Below are 21,952 nucleotides of genomic sequence, written 5' to 3'. Positions count from 1 at the left end.
TCTAAAGCAATGAATGAGGGGTGTGGCGGTAACCAGAACTCCTTATTCAGAAACATGACACGGGTTGGTGACCAACATGGGGAACACACAGCTGCTTCTGGATTTGTGGCCACAGGCAAATCCGAGCCTAGTATCTAGCGGAGAAATGTTTATCATCTGAGCAACTCAGGATGGCACTTCTCTATGATGAGAAAGAGATTCAGACAAGTTTGATGGGACATGAACCGATGTACTTAAGCTTCTGGTGACATTTTATAAAAACAGACACATTAGCTAGGTGGACCTCTGCTTAGGGGTGAGGGCAGGATGGGGTTCTAGTGGGAAATGAAGCAGAAACAACTCAGGACAAGAAGGGAGTTGTGGGCACAGCTCTGTCTGTAGCTGGCTGCAGGACTATGACAAATCCTAGGTCTCGGTTTCTTGTTCTATGAAATGAGTGTGGTGGTCTACCTTTCTAGGCCATTCCCCAAGTTCCTTCCCAACTTCTACAAGTGGAAAATAGTTTCAATTGTAAAGAAATTCACAAAAACATTGGGTATTACTAGAATGTGTCTACTCTCGTTCACAGATGAAAACACCTGTGTCTTATGCACTGAGGTTCGATTTTTTTTTTCTTTTTTTTTTTTTTTTAAGAGACAGAGTCTCCACTCTGTTACCCAGGCTGCAGTGCAGTGACACAATCATAGCTTACTCTCACCTTGAGTTCCTAGGCTCAGGCCATCCTCCCATCTCAGCCTTCCAAAGTGCTGGGATCACTGGCATGAGCCACCATGCCTGGCTGAGTTTAGATTTATTTTAAAGTATATTTTTAAGAGTTACAAGTGTCAGGCTCTGTTAAAGCTCTAGGCAAACACAGATAAATCAGACCCAAGCCCCTGCCTTCAGTGGCCTCACAGTTCAGAACCCTCAGTAAGCTTTTATTCTGACAGCTGATAGATAATATTTATTAGTTTCTATTCTGATAGCTCCCAAATAGCTTATTAGAAATCTCATCATGAAAACATTAGTTAAAAAAAAAAAAAAAAAGAGAGCCTATTAAACTCAACAGGATGAGAGCAACAGAGAAATTAGTCACTACCAACTCAAGAATCTAGAGCTGCTCCCAGGTAATAGATTAACATGGCTATAAAGGAAGCAGGGTGGGGAGCAGGGATTAGTGAACAAGGAAAGTATTTGCAAGACAAGCTGAAGATGACCTTACTACAAAGGACAGCTGTTAGTCCAATTGGTGTTCCCTAAACAAACAGGCACTTCCTTTCAAACTTCAAGCCACAAATCAAGCCTCAGCTTCAATCGGAACACAGAATGCAACTAAAACCACTCTTGGTTTCATCTTAAATCTACCAAGAGTTAAGGAGTACTAACAACATATAAATGACAAATAAGCTAATATAGCAGGCATTTTATCAGTTGCAATTTTCTGTTACTCAATTAAAAACTTTTATTACTTGGTTTCTCAAAGGCTGTTGGTGCCAGGTATACAGCTGCTGAATTCAACTCACGGCAGTCCTTAACCACATTGGAAAAACACATAATAAGCTATGAGACTAAATTTCAACTTGTACCATAAAATATGTTCAACTTTTAATTTTATTGCCACTAATACACATTAGAATATAGTATTAAATGATTTAGCACAATCATATACTGAGTTAAAGTTTATTTAGCTTATCAATACTTTATGGCCTCATAATATGAAACAACATCATTTCCGGGCAAGAAATGATGTGAATATACTTAACAATACTGAACCATATACTTTAAAATGGTTAAAATAAATTTTATGTTATGTATATTTTACCATAATTTTTTTTTCAAAGTACCAGCATGTAGAAGATCATTCTAAAGAAATGGTTACCCCGGTTCCTGTTCTCTAAAAGCCTTTAATGTATTTGGGGAATCAAAGAGCTCAACAAATACCTACTGAATATCCATTTCTATGTATTAGATTTGAACCAAAAAAGAACAAAATGTCAGCCTTATTCTTAAGAAGCTCACAAACCAACAGGACTCATATCCATCAGGCATACATTTATAGGGTGCCTTCCATATGCACGGGATTTAGCAAGGCCAGGAGGGCAAACAGGTGCTGTCTTATTTGCAAACACCCACACAACAGTGAAGGCTGACCAATGTTGACCTAAAGAATTCTGAGATTCCACTGAAAAAATGTGCTATGGTCATTTAGAGTGCCCTAGTAAGCAGGGAAAAGGGTGACGGTGGCTGTATTTGCTCTCTCTCCCAGCCCACTATGTAGGGGACATTTAAAAACCCAAGATACTGTTCTATTAAGGGCAAGATTTATGTGGCACAAGTTTAACTCCAAGAATGGGCTATTTCACCAAACGGAAGATGTGTATGGCATACCATCAGGTGGTCTGGGCACTGGGCAGCTAGGTTTCAGGGCCCACATTACCACTGACTAGCTGTCACTTGACTTTTCTCGGTCTCAGTCTTCCTTCTAGAGAGAAAAGGTTGAGCTGGTCAATGCTTCCCAGCCATTTTCACAAAAGCACTGAATGACAGAGGCAGGTGAACATGTATAGAGGCATAGTGCAAAGCAACCACCAAAAGCTTGTAATGTCTTCGAAGACTTGTGTTTCATATAAGTACACACTTCATTCCGTACTATAATGAAGCTTTTATACCACCACCATGCCACCTCAGGAAGATGTTTCATATCTGATTTGCAGCACACCAGGGGAATGTATGCTCAAGTCCTGATGACTCACACTTTTGCAAAATTCCAAAGATATTCTATTTCCTTTTGAACTCAGATTTCCAAGGTCTACACCAATAATCTTGAAAGAAGAGATTGAAAAAGGACAGTATTTTAGAACCCAAAGTGCTGATTTAGCCTAATTTTCTACACTCCTGACAATTCAACAAGGCCATGTGTCATTTTTTATTCAATATATGCACTGAGACGCTGGATACATTGACTAGGATTACAAAGACAAATCAACCAGGCCAGCAGGAACAGGAAGCACAGCCTTGGCTCTCCTGCTGCATTCCCGGAGCTGGCTTCCACCCTGTATCACACACACCCAGTCAACGCCCTCCTGTCCACTCAGCCTGCAGGATACACCAGGACTGTGCCATCCAAGGCACTACCCAATTCTGGAGCTGCAGACCCACGTGGGAAGAGCTCTTTCCACACCTAAAATGAGCCTTTTAAGAACTCAAAAAGCCGTGGTTCTCTGTAGCTCAAATATAGCACAAAGGTCTGCAGATTGCCAAACAGTTTTGACATGTTGCCATCTTCTCTTTCTTCTTCCAAGTCCCATATTTTCCCTTCCTGTCTTCATCAAAACAATGTATACTTCATGGCGGCCTGTGGACTGCCCTCCAGTTGTAGTTTTCCATAAGGAAACTTAACCTTTGACCTGACCCCCAAAGGGTAACCTCTGCTGTCCACCAGACTGAAAAGATAAGGGAGCTACAAAAACTCCCCAGTGTGAGGGAATTATGTTCATATTTTACTTTAAGGGACCCATAACAGTAAAGGCTGACGTTGATTGGATATTCCGGGCACTCTGCTAAGTGCTTTATCCTCACCTTTAATGTTCACAACCCTTTGAGGCAGGTGCTATTAGTACCTCCATTTGACCAATGAAGACAAGTAATTTGTCCAACGTCAAAATCAACAGAATGTAAAGGTGCTGGGATTCAAATCCACATCCATCTGCCTCAGTGAAGTTCTTACTCCTAATGAGGCAAACTTTTACACAACTACTGAGTAACTTAGGGCTAATGACTTATTATTATTCACTGAGAAATTAGAAGCAATGGAAAAACCCCATGCCCTTCCACCAGGATAATTAGCCACCTACCTGCATCTGTGCCCCTCATCCGGCCTTTCTTCCTCATAACTGTGATGAGCTACCCTTGCTCCAGTCATCAAGCCAGCTCCCCCACGGTACGTCCTCTCACCTACTCGGTTGGTGAGGTCACACCAACAGTTCTCCCCTCTCTTACATTAACTTTTCCTTTTTGACTGAATCATCTTCATCAAACCAGCTCACTATAATCTTCTCCCATCTTAAACAAAACGAAACAAAAACCCACTATTTCCCCTTACAGTTGTTGCCATGGCTCTGCTCCCCTCTACAGCAAAATCCCTCAAGACTTCCTATGGTCTCCAATTCCTCCTCTCCTGTTCTCTCACAAACCCACTCCAATTAGGCATTGCTCCCACTCCTCCCCATCAGTGCTCTCACAAGGTCGCCAGTGGCTTCTACGTTGCCAATCTAGCGATCAAATCTCAGTAAGTGTCATTTGATATAACTGATCTTTCACTTCCTTTTTGAAACCCCATCATGTGGCTTCCAGGACCACACACTCCCTCCCTCTCCTCCTGCCATGGGTGTCAGTCTCCAGGGCTCTCCGTAACCTCCATGTGTAAGAACAACATAGGGCTCAGGCCTCGGTCCCCGTCCTTGGTGCCCTCATCAGTTCATCATTCTAAACACAACCTAGAGGCTCCTCTACTTGCATCACCAATCAAACCTTTCCAACTGAACTTCAGGCTTTTAAATTCAATTTTTTAAATTGACTCAGCTGCTTACTCAACTGCCTAAATAACTCACTTGGCTGTCTAGACACTCGAAACCTGACATATCTAAAACCATACTCCTGCCCTGCCCCCAAAATCTATTCCTCTCACATCTCTCCCCAAACCATAATACAACTCTATCCTTCCAGCTGCTCAGGTCAAAAACTTTGGACACATTCTTCTCTACTCTGTCTGTCCCAACTGATACCTAGTCCCCAGGAAATCCTGTTGACTCTACTTTCAAGACATATCCAGAATCCAAGCACTTTTTACTATCTTCATTGCTGCCACATTGGTCCAAATCACCATCTCTTATCTGTTTATTACAGGAGCCTCCTACTCAGTATCATTACTTCTATCTTTGTCCTCATACAGTCTACTCTCAAGGCAGCAGGCCAGAGAAATCCATTTAAAATCCAAGTGAGGACAATGTCCTACTCTTCTCAGAACCTTCCAATGCTCCCCATCTCATTCATGAGTAAAAGCCAGTCATTCGATGATCCATAAGGCCCTATACAATCTGCCTCCAAGGAGACTCATTGCTTTGCCTGAACATGCTTCTGCCTCAGGGCCTTTGTGTTTGCCATTCTCTCTGCCAGGAATGCAGCTTCGCCTTCTCAGCAAAGTCTTCCCAGGCGGCCCTGTTGCTGACCACTTCCCTCCCCATCTGCACTCCCTGTTCCCTCTCTACTTTATATTTTTGCAGATCACATCAACCATTCTCCCCTCTCTTGCATTAACACTTCTGCATTAATTATTACTATCTAACATGATACACCTTTTTGTTTATGGTCTGTCTCCCTGATCAGAACATAGGCAGGGATTTTGTCTATTTTGTTTGCTGCTGTAGCCCCAGCACTAGAACAGTGCCAAATACATAGTAAATACTCAGTGAATATCTGTTGAATGAACAATTTCTGTAGGAAAACCCTAAAAAGCTGGCCACGGTTTCTCTGGCAGGTCCAGACCACATTCCCTGCATGTTCAAATAAAGACAAAAATCCCTATTTCTTTTGGGTTAAAACATGTACGCACACACAGAGAAATAAATGAGCTTACAGAGCTTACATATTCTATGATATTGAAAAACCTTCTCAGCTGGCTTCTGGCATGGCTGCTAAGCTTGGGAAGAGGGATCATTGTCTCTCAGAGCTTACCTCCCAGATCATCCTGAATGAGGATCCTCACAACGCCTCTCCACATTCCTACAACCCCTTCTCAGTTAACCTCTGTAGCAGCCCTTTCTAAATATAGGGCAAGCCTTAGAAGGTGCTTTTCTTTCTAAGCTGGCTTATCTGATACAGTATCTGAAATGGGTTTCCCATGTTCTTGGCATTAAAACACTTCTCTAGTCTGGGATTCCCAAAATTCCTCCCTCAGCCTTGGCACCACCTAATTCAATAGGTGTCTCCTTCAGCCTTCTCCAAGACCACTGTCCTTGAGCCTCTAAAAGGCCCAGCAGTGCCCAGACCCATCTCTCTTTGCACTTGTAAATTCATGGAAGTCTTCTTCATTCATCACCCAGGTCTTTAAGCCACCTCTCAACTTTTTCAAAGTACTGTCTTAAGTCGGCACCTGGGCCTAGTCTCACCAGCAGTAACGGGGACTCACTGGCAAATATTAATAATATCCCTTTCCTAAAATTTTGTCTCTGCATGTCCACTTGATCATTTCTGAGCCTCTTTGAACTCTTCCTTTTTTGAAAACTCTTGGGGCTGGGCATGGTGGCTCATGATTGTAATCCCAACACTTTGGGAGGCCAAGCCAGGCTGATTGCCTGAATCCGGGAGTTCGAGACCAGCCTGGCCAACATGGTAACATTCTGACTCTACTAAAAACACAAAAAAATTGCTGGGTGTGGTGCTGCACACTTGTAGTCCCAGCTACTCGGGAGGCAGAGGTGGGAGGATTGCCTAAGCCCAAGGAGGTCAAGGCTGCAGCGAACTGAAATCACATCACTACACTCCAGCTTGGGCAAAGAGTGAGACTCTGTCTCAAAAAAAAAAGAAAAGAAAAAGAAACAAAACTCTTGGGTTTTGTGTCTCGGCAAAGCTGGATTCCTTAGGTCCAATCAACAGGTTCTCAGCACCTTTGATTAGAAAACAATGGCCTTTTTCCTACCTATCTCTAATCTCTCTGTAGAATTCTAAACATTTCCATTTCACAACTTTTATTGTTTCGATACCTTTGTTTTAAAGGGACATACATAATCACACTGCCAGTAAGAGGCCATCACTCACAAGATATATCAGGGGAATGGGGCCTAGGGAGGATTTCTTACTACCCTCAGCAAGAAGGAAGGAGAACAGAACAACTCCAAACTCTCAGTGCTGCTGAATGGGGCATCCATACCAGAGGCCAACCATTCCACCCCTTGGCTGTGATTCACTTGGATAAGGATCCTCTCGTTAACTTTACATCACAGTGCTTTATCATAATGGCAGCATATCCTGAAGAGAAGGGTTCCTGATTCTGCAAGGACAAAGGAGTTATTTGGCTCAGGAAGGCTTAGGTTCAGTGACATTCTACCCTCTGGGTCTGAAATGTTTATTATCATTTGCATCACTCACACACACACACACTTAAAACCACCTCAGTACAAATGAACTTCCTTTTCAAAATGAAGAAACCACAGTGACACTGATATCACCGAGCAAAGCAAACAGAGCTCTTGGGTAAAGAGGCATTACTGGGTGCTTCCTTACTCTTCAAATCACTAACCAGTGTGCCCCTTTCCAATTATTGCAAAGTTTATTTTTATTTCTATACTCCCAGGCTTAGAAAGCATGTTTCTCTCAAAGGCTTTTCTTATACTATATCTGAAATGGCTTTTCAAAAAAGTAAGTTTCAGATTGTATGACATGCAAAATATACTAGCCGCTTGGCAAATAAACATGCAAGCAGATACCCACGGCTCCATGTCATGAGTTTTTGCCCTTTGTAACTTGCGTTTAGTGGTACTTCCTCCCATTCCCCCTAATTCAGAACAGTCTTCTTTACCATTTAATTGGTTTTAGAGACTTAGTTTTCTAAACAATCTTTCTGCCAATTTGGGATGAGATGAAGCGATAGTGGGATCCAACGTTGGAATCTGGCATGGGGCTGAACTGGGGAGGGTCTGCTGCCACACTGCGGCCTGCGAACAGTCTTCTGCAAACATGCCAACCTCGGAATCGGTACGCTGGTTTGAGATCGTCTTGCCTTGTTTATCTAAGCAGAAAAGCCAGATAGCAGATTTGATGGTGGTTATCAAACCCTGTTATTAGGTTGACAGGGACCTACGCTGGTGAGAGGCCCATCTACCTGCCCCAGTTCAGGGCTAATTAACAATTAGCCTTTTAACTTAGTTCCAAGAGATCAGTGTTTGCAAATCTAAATGCCAGTTTAACAAACAAACCTGTGAAGGAAACACTGCTTCCATATATGCCCACATACTTTCCAACCTTAGGCAGTTTTGTCATCAATAATCCACAAGCTCCTTCCTAGCAAACATTAGTGCCAAGCAAAAAACTAAGAAAAATAAATCATTTTCAAACCTGCCCTGGGTGTTGTGCAAGTTATCCAGCCTCCTAGGGATGGAGGTGTGGGGGTGCCACGTGTGGAAACCAGACACGTGGTATTCCTTAGCAGTAAGCCCATCCTGTAACTGCACCACCCACCCTCCATGGGTATCCAGCTTGCAGTCACTGCCCCATCATGTCTGTGCACCCATCTGTCCACTCATCTCTGAACACTGAGACCTCACTGGGATTTATCTATGGCTTAGTGGCTATGAAGGGCTGCTAAGTAGAAGGCACGGCTCTTCTGAGATGCACTTTCCAACTGGAGAATGGAATGGAAGAAAGGGAGAATGTGATGAAAACCAAACCTTTAAACGTGATGAAAACCAAACCTAAAAGGAGAAAGCACACACACAGCACAGGCCAGGAAGCAGGGAAGATGCAGACTGAAGACCAAGTTTGCTAGACATGCCGCCGCCACTGCACCTCTTACAGCCTTGGTTTCCTCATCTACTTAACAAACACAAAATGCTCACTCTGGACCAGGACTATTCTAATGTGCGAGGATACTAGCTTCACAGCTGAAGGGAGGAAGGCCTAGGAAGGTTAGGAATCCTGCACAAAATCATAGCTAGTCAATGGCAGAAAAGGGTTTGATCCCACCCGGCTCTATGCTCTGCTCTTAGTCACTACATTATACTCTGCCTTCTGTGTAAAGGAGAAAAGCCAGTCTGCCTCAAACGAAGAAGACTTTAAGAACAGATTCTTGGAGCACACTTATGGAAACTGACGTAATAGATCTAGGCTGGGCTGAGAATCACACTTTTATAAAAGGTTGCCCAAGTAGTTACCCTGAAGACCAGCCAGGTTTCAGAACCCCTAAGCTTCCTTCCAGATATAAAGTTATTTGATTCCAGAGTTGTACCCAAGCCCAGAAAGGGAAGATGGGCACTGGGGGCTGAGACTACATCCACTTCCCACTGCCGCAGTACATAATCTTTACCATCCTCCCAGGAGCCAGCGGGGGTGCTACACAGAACCCCAGATCCCATGCTATGGCTCCTAGGCTCACCCCAGGAGCAGGTAAGCAGCCTTCCCACCATCCTACCGAAAGAGTTAAATATATCCAAGATTCCCTTACTATCCTTGAAGAAATAACCTACCGCTATCAATTCACAAGTGACTTCACACATGTACTGCACACTTCCATTTGACCCCCACACCCCTGGCAAGTTGCTTTCAGAAGGATCTCTATTCCACAGTCATCCTTCTCTATCCAGCCTCATAACAACCAACCACCTCAGCAAGTCCCGAGTACCCACTGCAGTGTAGGTCAGCCTGTATTTCTGGGGTTAGGTTCTAAAGTCTGCCTTTAGGGCAAAAGCCAGGTGTAATTTAAAATTACTCATGAAAATCCCTTAGCTGGAACCCTTGCCTTTGAAAAATCAAAAACCAAGAATTAACTTCTTGCGCGTTTCTTTGCTAAGCTTACAGCTTCTGTTTCCTCAGAGGCAGAAGACACCGAGGCCTGAGCAAGGAAGGGCAAAGGGTTAAAGAAAGGGATTTCTCCCTCTCTCCACCCTCAGCAGGAAGAGTTGATGTCACAGGTTAAACTGAGCATATAATATCAGACTCTATTGTATTTGCAAGGCATATGCTAGGTGCTAGCAGGCAAAGAAATGAATGTAAGACCCCTGCCCTCACACAACCTACAATCCAGTTGGGAGAGATTAGATCATGTCCTAAAGATAGTGGATCACAGTTAAGCACAAAACATCAGAATTGTCAGACACAATGTGCTACAGACTATCCAAAGGAGTTAAAGACATTGCTTTAGTGTAGGATGGGGAAATTTTAAACTGGTTCTTAAGCTATGATTATATTCTTAAAATGGGCTGATTCAGCACTAAATCAGTGTTTCAGGCACAATTGACCCTGTCATCTAAGCTTACAACAGTATTTTCTGTTTTGTCTCACTGTGCCTCTTGAAAATACCAAATAATTCACTGACCTCACTGTCCACAGTAATATGTTGAGCCGAGGTCTTCAGGGAACCATGCGCCATAATTCTGGTACTATTTGGTTATGAAAGCTTAAATTAAATCTCAATATATTGTTATGCTAAGAGAGCCTATATAACTGAGAACAAAGAATAACCACTTCTTCATAATAAAGGAATCCTTTTATATAAGCATTTAACCTGACTTCCCCAACAAATTATTTATACCATATAAATACTTTGACCCTTTTTTTCCCCCAACCCTGTCATTACTTGGTCTCACACCAGCCTGTGTTAAAATTAAACTTGCCTATTTCTGCTTTCTTGCAGAGTCCTAAGACTTCCTGTAAGTCTCGCTGCCCGTTTTGGCTTTTTCTCTACTCTTAGCATTCAAGGTGACCCAGCAATCCCTGGAAGATGGCCCTGGGCCACATGGCATTCCGAGTGAATAAATGCAAGGAAGCAAGTGCTTAGGTACACATCCTGAATACAGCTCTGATTCTTGGCTAGCTATAGCCACACTTCACTGGGCTTTTTCAGAAGGGAATGGGGTGGAGGCAGGCAAAGAAGGACGGACCCAGAACTTGTTCCAAGGCCAGCTGGAATAGAGTCAACGGTAAGAGTCCAGGCACCAATATTTAAATAGATAGCCCTGACCTATGCATATGGGAAGCAGTTTGATAAATCAACACAATATAGTACACTTCCAAAATTCAGACGCTTGCCGATTTCTCTAGGTGTGAAGAACATTTCTGGCTTTTCCATTTAAAAATGGCACGAGCATGGGTCAGAGATTCAAATCCACATTCTGTTAAGATTCTGCTCAAGCTGAACTTTCAGCTTCAGTTTCTTCATCTGTAAAGAGAGACAGTTGGACTAGATGATCTCTAGTTCAGAAAATATGATTTTAAGAGATGGAACATGACAAATCTGAGAAAAGTCAAGAACAAACCTAGTAAGGGTCAGAACAGAACAGGCAGCGGGCCTGGAGCATATCTGGAAGACAGTGGTGATCAGAGAGAGACTCCATAAAGAAGAAAATGAGGGTTGGCAGAAATCCAAAATGACTTCATGAGACTATCTCTTATAGATCTCCTTCTTCTAGGTTCTTCCCTGTGATCATATATAGATCCATCTCTTCCCAGAAGAGCTAAGAGTGATGATTCATAGCCTGGATATACCCACAGTCATCATCACATACCTTCCACCTCTGGGAATGACTCAATCTTAACTACCTAAGAGAAATTAAAGAGTCCAAGGTGCTCAGACACTGACCTCGGTCACTCGGCGGACCAACTTGGCTGACCATTGAGTAATCTTTTGGAGTCTGAAACTTCTTTAATATACAGCCGAAAACCTGGATGAAGTTTATGGTATCTACTTCAATTTTATAGTCTCCAAAGCTTTAGGAACACCCGACATGTTTTGGGGCTCTCTGACACAATATTATTCTGTCATAAAGTCATAACTGGAGTCTAAAATGTGACTGAATAGTTAAAGGCACTATAGAAAATTTAAACTACAAAAATTTATGATAGGTCTTCTATGATCGTGCATCTATCTGACCGTCCCATGCATCTGATATTTTACTTCTCCTTCCTCAAAGTCCCCTGTTCATTAAACTCACTTTTGTTATAAGTCTAATTAAAACCTATTTAAGTTGCTTTGAACATGGGTTTCATAAACATGACTGAGTTTAAAATATCATTACCCAAAAACAATAACCTTTGGCTTTACTCTCAGGCAATCTTAGAATCACAGAATGTTTAAGACACCTTGTAAGGTACCTGACACACAGTAGGTACACAATTACTGCTTTTTAAATGATCATTAACAGCTACCATTTAGTCAGCAAGTACCCATGCCAGGCAGGCATTAAGCACTTTGCATATTATCTCTTAATCCTCATAATAACCCCAGTAAGCAGTAGTATCTCCATTTTACAGATAAAGAAATTAAAGCTCAAAGTAAATTAACAGCTGCTAATAAAAGGCCGAGAAGGAATCTCAGCTTAGGTCTCTCTCCCACCAGGTCCCTGAAAGACCCCCACTGAGTTTTTCCATAGAGTTTAGGAAGCTGGTCCAGAAGTTTTCTCAGTCTTACTGGCTCTGCCATTTACACCCACATTCTTTACTGTCAAAGGTGACAACTGACCTGTGCTTATGGCCTGTGTGTGCTGGTTCTCCTGGGAAGACCAATGCTATTCCTGAAGCTGGAACACTTTACAAAAGCATGGAGGTGGGCAGCTCGTGACATAAACCACAGCCTCTTTAAAGTGTGGTCACTGCCTTTGGACTCTAGGAAACATACAGTCTTCTTATACGGGGCCTCTCCCCTCTGTCAGCTGCTAAGAAGAGCTTTTCTAGAAGGCATCAGACCCCACTGCAGGCTTATTATCCTTACCTCGGGAGGAGTTGCCTCAGCTCTAATACCGGAGAAGACCAGCAGCAGTAACAAGTTTTAGCAAGCATGCTGCTAACCTTCACGACACAGATTCCTGGCAAAGTCACGTTTTGCAAATCTCCACTGCCAGGATATTTCTTGTCCCAGTACTTTCCCTTCACACTTTTTGCTTGAACAAGTATTTCAAGGAAGCCACCGGTTTCAATGGGCCTCTGGTGCAGAGAGAGAATGCCCAGGAGAATGAATTCCCTCTGCTGGCCCACAATCATTTCTGCACTAACAAGCTCAAATTCTACACACCAAGTATTCCGAGACAATAGACGTCATCTATTAACTGAGTTAACAGGAACCTTTCATTTCAGACTTACAGCTTAACAACAATTATTTCTGAGAGAAAGCAGAGTATAAGCAGCTGGCCAGGCATACAGCCTCAGACCACCCTCCTAGAGCCTCCCCACCCCCAGCTAATTTCTGTGCTTCACCTAGCAGGTGTTATCAGAAAAAAAAAAATGACTAAAATTCAAGGGCTGCAACATTCACGAATTCCAAAGTTGTTAACCGCTGAAATCAAGAGGTTTCCTCCGGTTCTAAAATCCCATTCGCCTCTCCTAAACACAAAATCTCTTCACTGTGGCTGCACTTTGCTTTCTCCGGTCTGTTGGTCCTGGAAGGTCCTTAGTTCAACTCAAGGTCTGGGTGGGGAGGGGAGACCTTTTGTTGCTACAGCCTATTTTTCAGTAGCACAGATCAAGAATGCAGCCCCATAGCGATTAAGGCGACTAAGCGCCAAAATACCCTCTCCGGCTTAAATAGCCGATCATGTGGGAACCAAACACTGTTTAAGAAATAAAAGGAGAAGCCAGTAGTGCCGGTCTCCTCTTTCTCCTGGGAGGTTTACCGCTACGGTGGGGGGTTGTCCCTTACAAACCTTGTTTGCAAAGTCCAGGCTCAGATCGGACATTTTGCTTTAACCCCTTGGCTGTGCCCGCCCAACGCAGGAGCCGAGCGGGTCTCGGGTGCGGCCGAGTACTTTGGGGGCTGGGCACACCACTCAGACTTGTTTTCTCAGCTGATCTAGTCCAGCGAACAGGTGTTTGGTTAATTCCCACCCCTGCTCCCACCTTTTTTTTTTTTTTTTTTTTTTTTTTTTTATAAAGGCATGCAAAAGTATCTCCTAAGGAGCGCCCCCGCCTTGCTGGGAAAGTCATGCAGGACACATGGAAAGTGGCTTTCCAACTTGTGCGGGGCGCGCCAGTCTGCAGGGGAAACGGGGTGCACCGTGAGTTTGGGAAAGGCCTAGACCATCCTGGAACTACGCTCCCTGCAAACCCACAGCAGCGCTGCGGTGACCCTGCACGCCACCCCAGCCCCAAACACACACGTGAAGCTCAGCAAAGCGTGCCACCTGCCGGGGTCCCAGCAAACATGCCCGGAGGGAAGAACCGGCGGAAAGCACTTTGTTTAAAACAGAAAAAAAAGTAAACTCTCCCGGGGCCCAGCCTAGCCCTCGGGTTCTCCTCCTTCCCGAGCTGAATGGAGGGAGGCGCCGCGCGGGGCGGGTCAGGGCGGGGAGTCGATCGCGCTGGGCGCTGGGTGCGCCTCGGCCGGCCCGGGCGCGACCCACGGGCCAACTCCTCCCCGGGGCCGGCGGGAACAGGGCGCGCCCTCGCCTCAACTCGCGCGCAGGCCGGCGCCCCGGTGGGGGTGGGAAGGGTCCGGGAACTCACAGCCGCTTGTCCTCAGGCTGCAGTTGCCAGTGCATGGCCAGCGAGAAGCCGAAGAGGCTCCCGGGGTCTCCATATTTCCGGATCACGTTGTCCTCCCGAGTGTCCAAGTTGAAGGCTGCGCCGAGCCGGGGCAGGAGCCCCGCCGACAGGTAGAGCAAGCACAGATGCCCCGCGGCGGCCATAGGCGGACGCACGGGGAGGGGAGCGGGGACCTGCAGCGGCCGCCCTGCGCTCCGGGCTGGGTCCGAGGCTGCCGCGCTGCTGCTGCCGCAGCCACCTTCGCCTCCTCTAGCCGCTGCGCCCGGCCCCACCCCCAGGACGGGTCGCGCTCTCCGTCCGGCCGCTCCCCCTCGCGGGCAGCTCGCGACCGCTGAATGAGCCCGTTGTTCTCTGGAGACTCGCAGGCGTTTTATCAAGTGACGAGGACGCCGGCCCCGCCCCTCCCCTCCCCACCCTCTCGCCCCTCCTTGCGCGCCCGCGGCCCGGCGCACCGCCCGCACCTTACCCGCCGGCTCTGGAGTCTCCAGTGGCCCGGTACCTGCCCGGAAGCCACGACGTGGGAGACCCGGAGGCGAGCTCGCGGCGAAGCAGCCCCACTGCGCCGCCCTCTGTGGAGAGAATTGTGGTTGCCGAGCAGCACAGAGCGAGGGAGACTTTACTACCCGTTATAAAGAAAACTGCAGGTGATGCACCGGGCCTCATTGCCTGAGCAGCCTGTTCTTGCAGATGTGGGCACACGTGCAGATTCATAAGTCATTCATTCATTTCTACAGGTGTTTGTGGAGCGCTTAAGGCGTGCCCAACACTTGGGGACTACAGCTGTGTAGACTGTTCTGGGTCCTCAAAGACCTAACCCTCAAAAATGATCACAGCACACACCTTGATAGTGGTATATAATGTACACAACGCAGCCATTACCTCGATTCATCCTAACAGTGCTATGAGGTAGGTGTTTCTTTTTGCAGATCAGAAAACCAAAGCTCCGCCTTGCCCCCAGATCACCTAGGATTTTGCCCAGGTGACCAGGAGAGCTTGTGGAAGAAGTCACGCAAGTCAAGGATGGGTTGTTTAAAGTGGCGCCAGGAGCTCAGGCGATGATGCCGTTCTTTCCTAGCCCCGGACTTTCAGAACTAGTTGTGGGGAGAACTGCTGGCCCAAGAGACAGCTCCGAGTTCTGTGTGGGTGGCATGAAGTCTCCTGCCTCCAGGACATGAGGCGGGGCTCCAGTGAGGTGTTGGCCCTAGGGGCAACCTTATCCTGCAGGGGTTCTTAACCCAAGGAGAGATAATTAATTCAAGGGTACTGTGAACTTGGATGAGAAAAAATTTACATCTTAATTTTCACTAACCTCTGACATTTAGCATGTTTTGCCATTATGAACGTAGACAACAAACTACAGTAGCAGTAGGATAAGTATTTATGACTTAGTAATCACTAGAAACCATAGGTTTTTACATCACATCACAGTTGTTGCAAATATCTCAAATAACAGTAGTTATTAGACAATCAGCCAGATATTATATGTCAATAATGAAGCATATATATTGCTCTAGCACAAATTTTAAAAAACATTTTGTTAACTATATTTCAATATTACTGGCGTTTTTTGTAACCTCTTGTTTCTTTTATGTATTTAAAACCCTTAGTCTGAGAAGAGGCCCATGGTTTTCAGCAGCCTGCCAAAGGGGTCCCATGGCATAAAAAGGTTGGGACGTGCTGGCCTGAAGCCTTCTGGAATGCCTTCGGGAGCCCTCTTTGGAATCTGACATCCCTGCATTGGAAATACAAGCAGGGTGCAGCCCCAGGAAAGAGCAGGAGCTGTGTGTGCACAGGGGTAAGGGGTGGCCTCTTCTTCACCTCAAGGAGTATTCAAGAGAACAGCATGTGCCACTCAGAAAAGCTGCGTGAACATCATCAAGGGTCCCCACAGGTGGTAGCAGCTGTCAGAGTAAGTCTGTCAGCATATTAGGGGTGTGTACCACTTCCTTTCCAATCGGTAACTCCAGTCAATTATAGTCCAAAGTGGGGTGCAGTGGGTTTAAATTCAGTAGATGATTTTGGAGAGCACACAGTTTTAACAAATACATCTTGATAAGGTTGAGAAACTATTGGAGACAATCTAGTAAACTAAGAAGTATTTGCAACGTGATTTTTCATGCAAATAAGTTGCAAGTTAGCCTTTTCCCTTCGTGTAAAATATGTACTATTCCAGAGAGATGGGGTCCAGACTATTATAGCCATAATATAATGAACCTCACTGCAGAGTGTACTCAGCCAGGAGCCAGTGATTTGGCTGTAATGGTTGCTGAAATATTCTGAATTGGTTGATAAAAGCTGCTGCCCTTAGTTGCTCACGGGCAACCATCCCTGCCCTGCCCATTTTCCTAGGACTAAGCAACTTCCTTACAACCTAGCAAATGAAAGTTTAAGCCCTTAAGCCCTGGTGCAGCAAGGGCTCCTTCTGCTTGGATATCCCCATGTCATACCAGCTGTTAACTATTCTGAATATCAGCCCTTGCTTCTAAGAGTAATTCTGTGGACCATTCATTCCTGTCTTCCCAAGATGTGTTTAGTGGATGATGTATGAATGGCCAGAGTTATTTACTTTATCCCAAACACAGATTGTGCTCAAATTGAAATTCTAAATAATATTAAATTTAAATATCACAACTACATGTATAGCATTACTGAAGCAAATTATGCTTGTGTGGGAAGAGGTTCAGATAAAGAAAAACAAGGCTGGGAGTCTTGTTCTGGAATATGTCAAGTGCCCATTGCAAATGGAAAACTTATTAGCTCAGCGCTCCTACCTGCCACCTGTCTCCTACCTACTTGAAGTTGAGTCAAACTCTCACTCTCAACATAGATGCCAAAGATACTTGAAGTTGAGTCAAACCCTCACTCTTGACATAATTTATTTGAAGATTGTCAGCTCCTTCTGACTATAACAGTCAAGTTTTGGCCAGGCACGGTGGCTCACGCCTATAATCCTGGCACTTTGGGAGACAAGGTGGGCGGATCACCTGAGGTCAGGGGTTCGAGACCAGCCTGGCCAAAATGGTGAGACCCCCCCCACACACACCCTGCCACTCCGTCTCTACTAAAAATACAAAAATTAGCCGGGTCTAATGATGGGCACCTCTAATCCCAGCTATTCGGGAGGCCAAGGCTCGGGAATCACTTGAAATGGGGAGACAGAGGTTGCAGTAAGCCAAGATTGCACCACTGCACTCCAGACTAGGTGATAGAGCAAGACTCTGACTCAAAAAAAAAAAAAAAAAAAATCAAGTTTTGTGACTCAGTTGTTATTTCCATTGTAAAACAGAGTTGGGTGTTTTACAAAAGTGTCTTACAAAAAGGAGGTTTAGCGGTCATTCTGGATCCACTGAGGACACATCAATCTCTGGGGCCAAAGGAATAAAAGAATTCAGAGCCCTAAAAATTAAAGACCTGGGGAGGGAGTACACAGTTTTAATGGGGAAAACAAAATCTGGGACAGGAAGATACTTGTCTGGAACCAAAGGGAGAGAGATAGCTTGGTGATAAAGGTGTGCTGAGTATATAGGGCATGGGGCATGTGTGTGTGTGTGCTAGCACACATGCCTATGAAAACAAGACATGCACGGTGCAAGAAGGGCCCTACAAATCCAGTTAACTGGCAGAACCGTGTCTAAAAAAAAAAGGCTGATTAGAAAACAAAATAACACATCACAGAAGAAACTTCTATAAACTGAACATTTTTAATTAAAAGGCAGCGAAAGCTATGAATAGAGGCATTTGCTCAGGTGAGAGCTTTTGAATTCTTATGTTTTACCAGTACACTTTTCAAAGTAAAATTATTTATTTGTACTATATCCCACCCTCTGTAGAAGAGCTTTCAAAATAATTTTAGAATATTGGTCATTTATGGAGAAGTCTGAAGAATCCATGTCATACCTAATATATTTTCCATTCCCTGAGACCTACTTTAATCATTTTGTTATCATGTTCACTGTTATATTGACTTCATCATCACTAACAGCAGAGAATATATTTGCTTTTTTCATGCAACATAAAAACTAGTTATTAGGCCGGACGTGGTGGCTCATGCCTGTAATCCCAGCACTTCTGGAGGCTGAGGCAGGCAGATCACCTGAAGTCAGGAGTTCGAGACCAGCCTGGCCAACTTGGCAAAACCCCATCTCTACTAAAAATACAAAAATGAGCCGGGCGTGGTGGAGGTGCCATAATTTCAGCTACTCAGGATGCTGAGGCAGGAGAATCGCTTGAACCCGGGAGGCGGAGGTTGCAGTGAGCCGAGATTGCACCACTGCACTCCAGCCTGGGCGACAGAGCAAGACTCTGTCTCAAGAAACTAGTTATTGAAAACATCTCTTTATTCTCCTTCTGTGGTTACATTATCCCAACAGTTTTACATATTTCCTGGAGCCCTTTAATGTGAGGCCATCCATGAGAGTGGGTAGCACATGGTCTCTGGAACCCAAGTTCCTTATTTCGGATCCTGCCTCTGCTCCACACTAGCCACAAGGCTATTTAATCTCTCCTTGTCTCAGTTTTCCCAGCTGTAAACTGGAAATAATGACATGTCATCTACCCCTCAGTAGTTGCTTTTTCTTAAGGATTAGTAGAGTTGATGTTATCTAAAGCACTTAGAATGTTGCATCAAAACCAGAGCTCCCACCTGTGTACAGTCTTTCAAGATACGGCTTATATGAGCTATGCATTGACCACAATATACTTATAGTTTCGTGAACTAAACTTAATAAACTGTTCTGACTAGGGATTTTACTAGTCAATGGCAGATTTTTTGTTCCAGAGAAAGAAATAGAGTTTTCCCATACTGTTTTTTTATTTGTCTTTTTATATTAGTGTTCAGAGTTTTCTCTTTTACACTGAAACTTAATGCTTTTGTGTTTAAAAAAAAAAAGTGACATTTTATTCACTCTAAGTCACAGACCATTTAATAGGCGCAAACCTGCCTTTAGTTGGGATCAGGAGACTCCATACTGCCAGCTGTTCCTTATTTTAACACCTAGATCTATTTTGAAGTAAATTGCATTTGAATGTTTTTAATTCACTTACAATGAGCTCATTAAAATGTAGAGTGTTTCACGTTGCCATTTTAGGTGGGCAAACTTTTTTCAAGTTTGTTTTGAGGGAATTTTTCTAAGCCAGGAAGCCACATTTTGCCAGGCAGAAATAAACTCCAACCTTAAATGAATCAAGTTAAATCTAAAACTGAGTCACAAGGCTGGGATGAAATCCCCACCTGGCAAATTTGGTTGTCCATCCCCACCTTCATTAGAAACAAACATGAAGCTATATGTACATCTCATGCCACACGCAATGCACTCTTGAAAGACTAAACATGGAGTAGACATTTTAAAATTAAGTTCTTTAAAGAAAAAAATTCATTGCTTTCTATAAAAATATCTCCTGTGGAAAAAAAAAAAAAAGGCTGATTTTGAGTTGGGACTTAAGCCAGTGATCTGTGGAGTGTATCAGGTGAGATTAAGGCAAACACTCATGGAAGGCAGCTTAGTCTCACCCTCTTCCCGGCTGAGGGCCTGGAGCAAGTTACCCAACTTCTTTAGGACTCAATTTTTTTTTTTTTTTTTTTTAGAGTGAGTCTCGCTCTGTCACCCAGGCTGGAGTGCAGTGGTGCAATCTCAGCTCACTGCAACCTCCGCCTCCCGGGTTCAAGCGATTCTCCTGCCTCAGCCTCCTAAGCAGCTGGGATTACAGGCGCATGCCACCATGCCCAGCTAATTTTTGTATTTTTAGTAGAGACGGGGTTTCACCATGTTTGTCAGGCTGGTCTCGAAATCCTGACCTCGTGATCTGCCCGTCTTGGCCTCCCAAAGTGCTGGGATTACAGGTGTGAGCCACCTCTCCTGGCCTAGGACTCAATTTCCTAGTCTGTAAAATAGCCAGAATTCTTAACTCATCAGGTTGTTATAAGGATTAAATGAGATTATATAAGTGAGGTATATAGTACAATGTCTACTATTAAATGCACGCTGAAATAAAATAGTAGCTGTGAAAATGTAGGTGAAGAAAGCATACTAGAAAATAAAACAAGAGAGGACTTCAAATAATGGAGATTAAACATAGGGAGAGGCAATATGCAAATGAGGTCACTTGTGCCCCATATTCGCACCATTTAAATGGTCAGCATAAACCATTCCTTATCGTTATAGCTTGGCAAATATAGTCGTCCCTCGGTATATACAAGGGATTAGTTCCAGGACCCCTGCACATAACCAAAATCCATGCATACTCAAATCCTGAAGTCAGCCCTGAAAATCCGCATATAGACAAAGTCGGTCCTCTGCATTCACCGGGTTCACATCCGGCAAATACTGTATTTTCAATCAGAGTTTTTTTTAAAAATCCATGTGTAAGCGGGCCCCTGTGGTTCAAACCCATGTTGTTAAAGAGCCATCTATAATCTCTGTCATATGATAGTTTCCTGATGCTAAGGTCTGCATAGAAACAAGTTTGTGCTTCACTCTGGGTCTGAAGCATTTCTGTCTTTTGCCAGAATTTGGAGAAGTAACAGTGGGTCCCAAACTCTGTGGCCACCGGAACTTCAGAAGAGACAAACAGTTCAGAGGACAAGCTAGCTAGGAGGCCTGGGGGGAATAAAGAGACAAAAGCACAGGGACATTACTGAACACGTCCTTATCACAACCTGCTCGGCCAAGGAGAAAGTTAGCATTATGAATTATCCACAATCACAGCCAACTTATCATTATTTTGTTTGGAGCTTTATCTTCTTGAATACATCTTGCTGCTAATATTAAAGCAGCTTATACTACTTAAAATAAGCTGACAGGATAGTTATGAGGACATGTCACTTGATAGGGAAATCAAATCTTGAACTTTAAAATTTCTTCAACATTTTTGAATCTGGAAAGCAAGTCATTGGCAGGTGAAAAGTTAAGTAGTCACTATATTTAACACGTCCCTTCTTATGGCACATTAACAAAACATTTGAAGCAATGCAATAAATTCTGCCCTGTGAACACACTACTCTATAGAACAAATAACAAAGAAAGGAGGAAAAGAACGTAGAAATCTGAACCACCTAATAGCCGAGAATGTCCCTATTGCAATGGCTTTGTTGTCCCAGATCACATGCCCAAAAGTGAAGGGCCAAACGTTTCTGCATTATACAACATATTTCTGAACTTTCCCTGGTGAAAAAGGAGAAAAATGGGTTCACAGATACTTATATCACATTTCATGTTCAAGAATCTTTTCAACCCCTAAAGTCAGTGCATCTCCACAAAGCAAAAGCCAGTGTCCTAATTTTACGTCTGGAGACGCTAAAGTAGGGACTTTTCCTAAAAAGAATGTCAGTCTCTCTGACCAAATTAAAATTTGGGATTTCCTGACTTCTGATTTCATAACCCAGACCACTCCATTGAACCCTTCTTCAGCCTTGGCAGACAAATTCTCCATGGAGACCAAATCTCCTGCTTCCCAAACAAGGAACTGTAGCAGTTTGCAAAGTGTGATCTTGAGCCAATGTGTTTTCTGGAGGGGAAAAAAAACACATCGTCAGTTAGGTTGGGATGTTCAGGCATAAACACATGCTACTTGTTCATCCTGCTTACAGAAGGATGCAAAGCACAGAAAGGCTACTTAGGGGGATTTGTGCCCCCACTTAATCCAATAAGCCAGAGAGAATTTTTTCAGCCTTGGGCCCTACTAGGAAATAGAGCCTCCAATCCATTGCCCCAGAAGTTTACTTTCCCCAAGT

At 44.2% G+C, this 21,952-nt stretch overlaps 1 protein-coding gene across 3 annotated transcripts in view; it reads right to left on the bottom strand.

Annotated features, from left to right (window-relative positions):
* Positions 1 to 14,730, bottom strand: part of ITGA6 (integrin subunit alpha 6) — a 79,638-nt gene extending 64,908 nt beyond the window's left edge. For 2 of the 3 annotated variants that reach the window (XM_024243160.3, XM_063712619.1), the window contains exon 1: positions 14,185 to 14,593. In XM_024243160.3, coding sequence (XP_024098928.1) covers positions 14,185 to 14,366 — 182 coding nt within the window. In that variant the 5' untranslated portion in view covers positions 14,367 to 14,593. Of the gene's footprint in view, positions 1 to 14,184; positions 14,594 to 14,689 lie in introns of those variants that run through there. The other variant, XM_054549497.2, reaches the window with a different exon arrangement.
* Positions 14,731 to 21,952: the final 7,222 nt, after the last annotated feature.

The sequence above is a fragment of the Pongo abelii genome, chromosome 11 (assembly GCF_028885655.2).
Source record: "Pongo abelii isolate AG06213 chromosome 11, NHGRI_mPonAbe1-v2.0_pri, whole genome shotgun sequence".
Taxonomy (NCBI): Eukaryota; Metazoa; Chordata; class Mammalia; order Primates; family Hominidae; genus Pongo; species Pongo abelii.
This window is presented reverse-complemented; position numbering and strand designations above follow the sequence as displayed.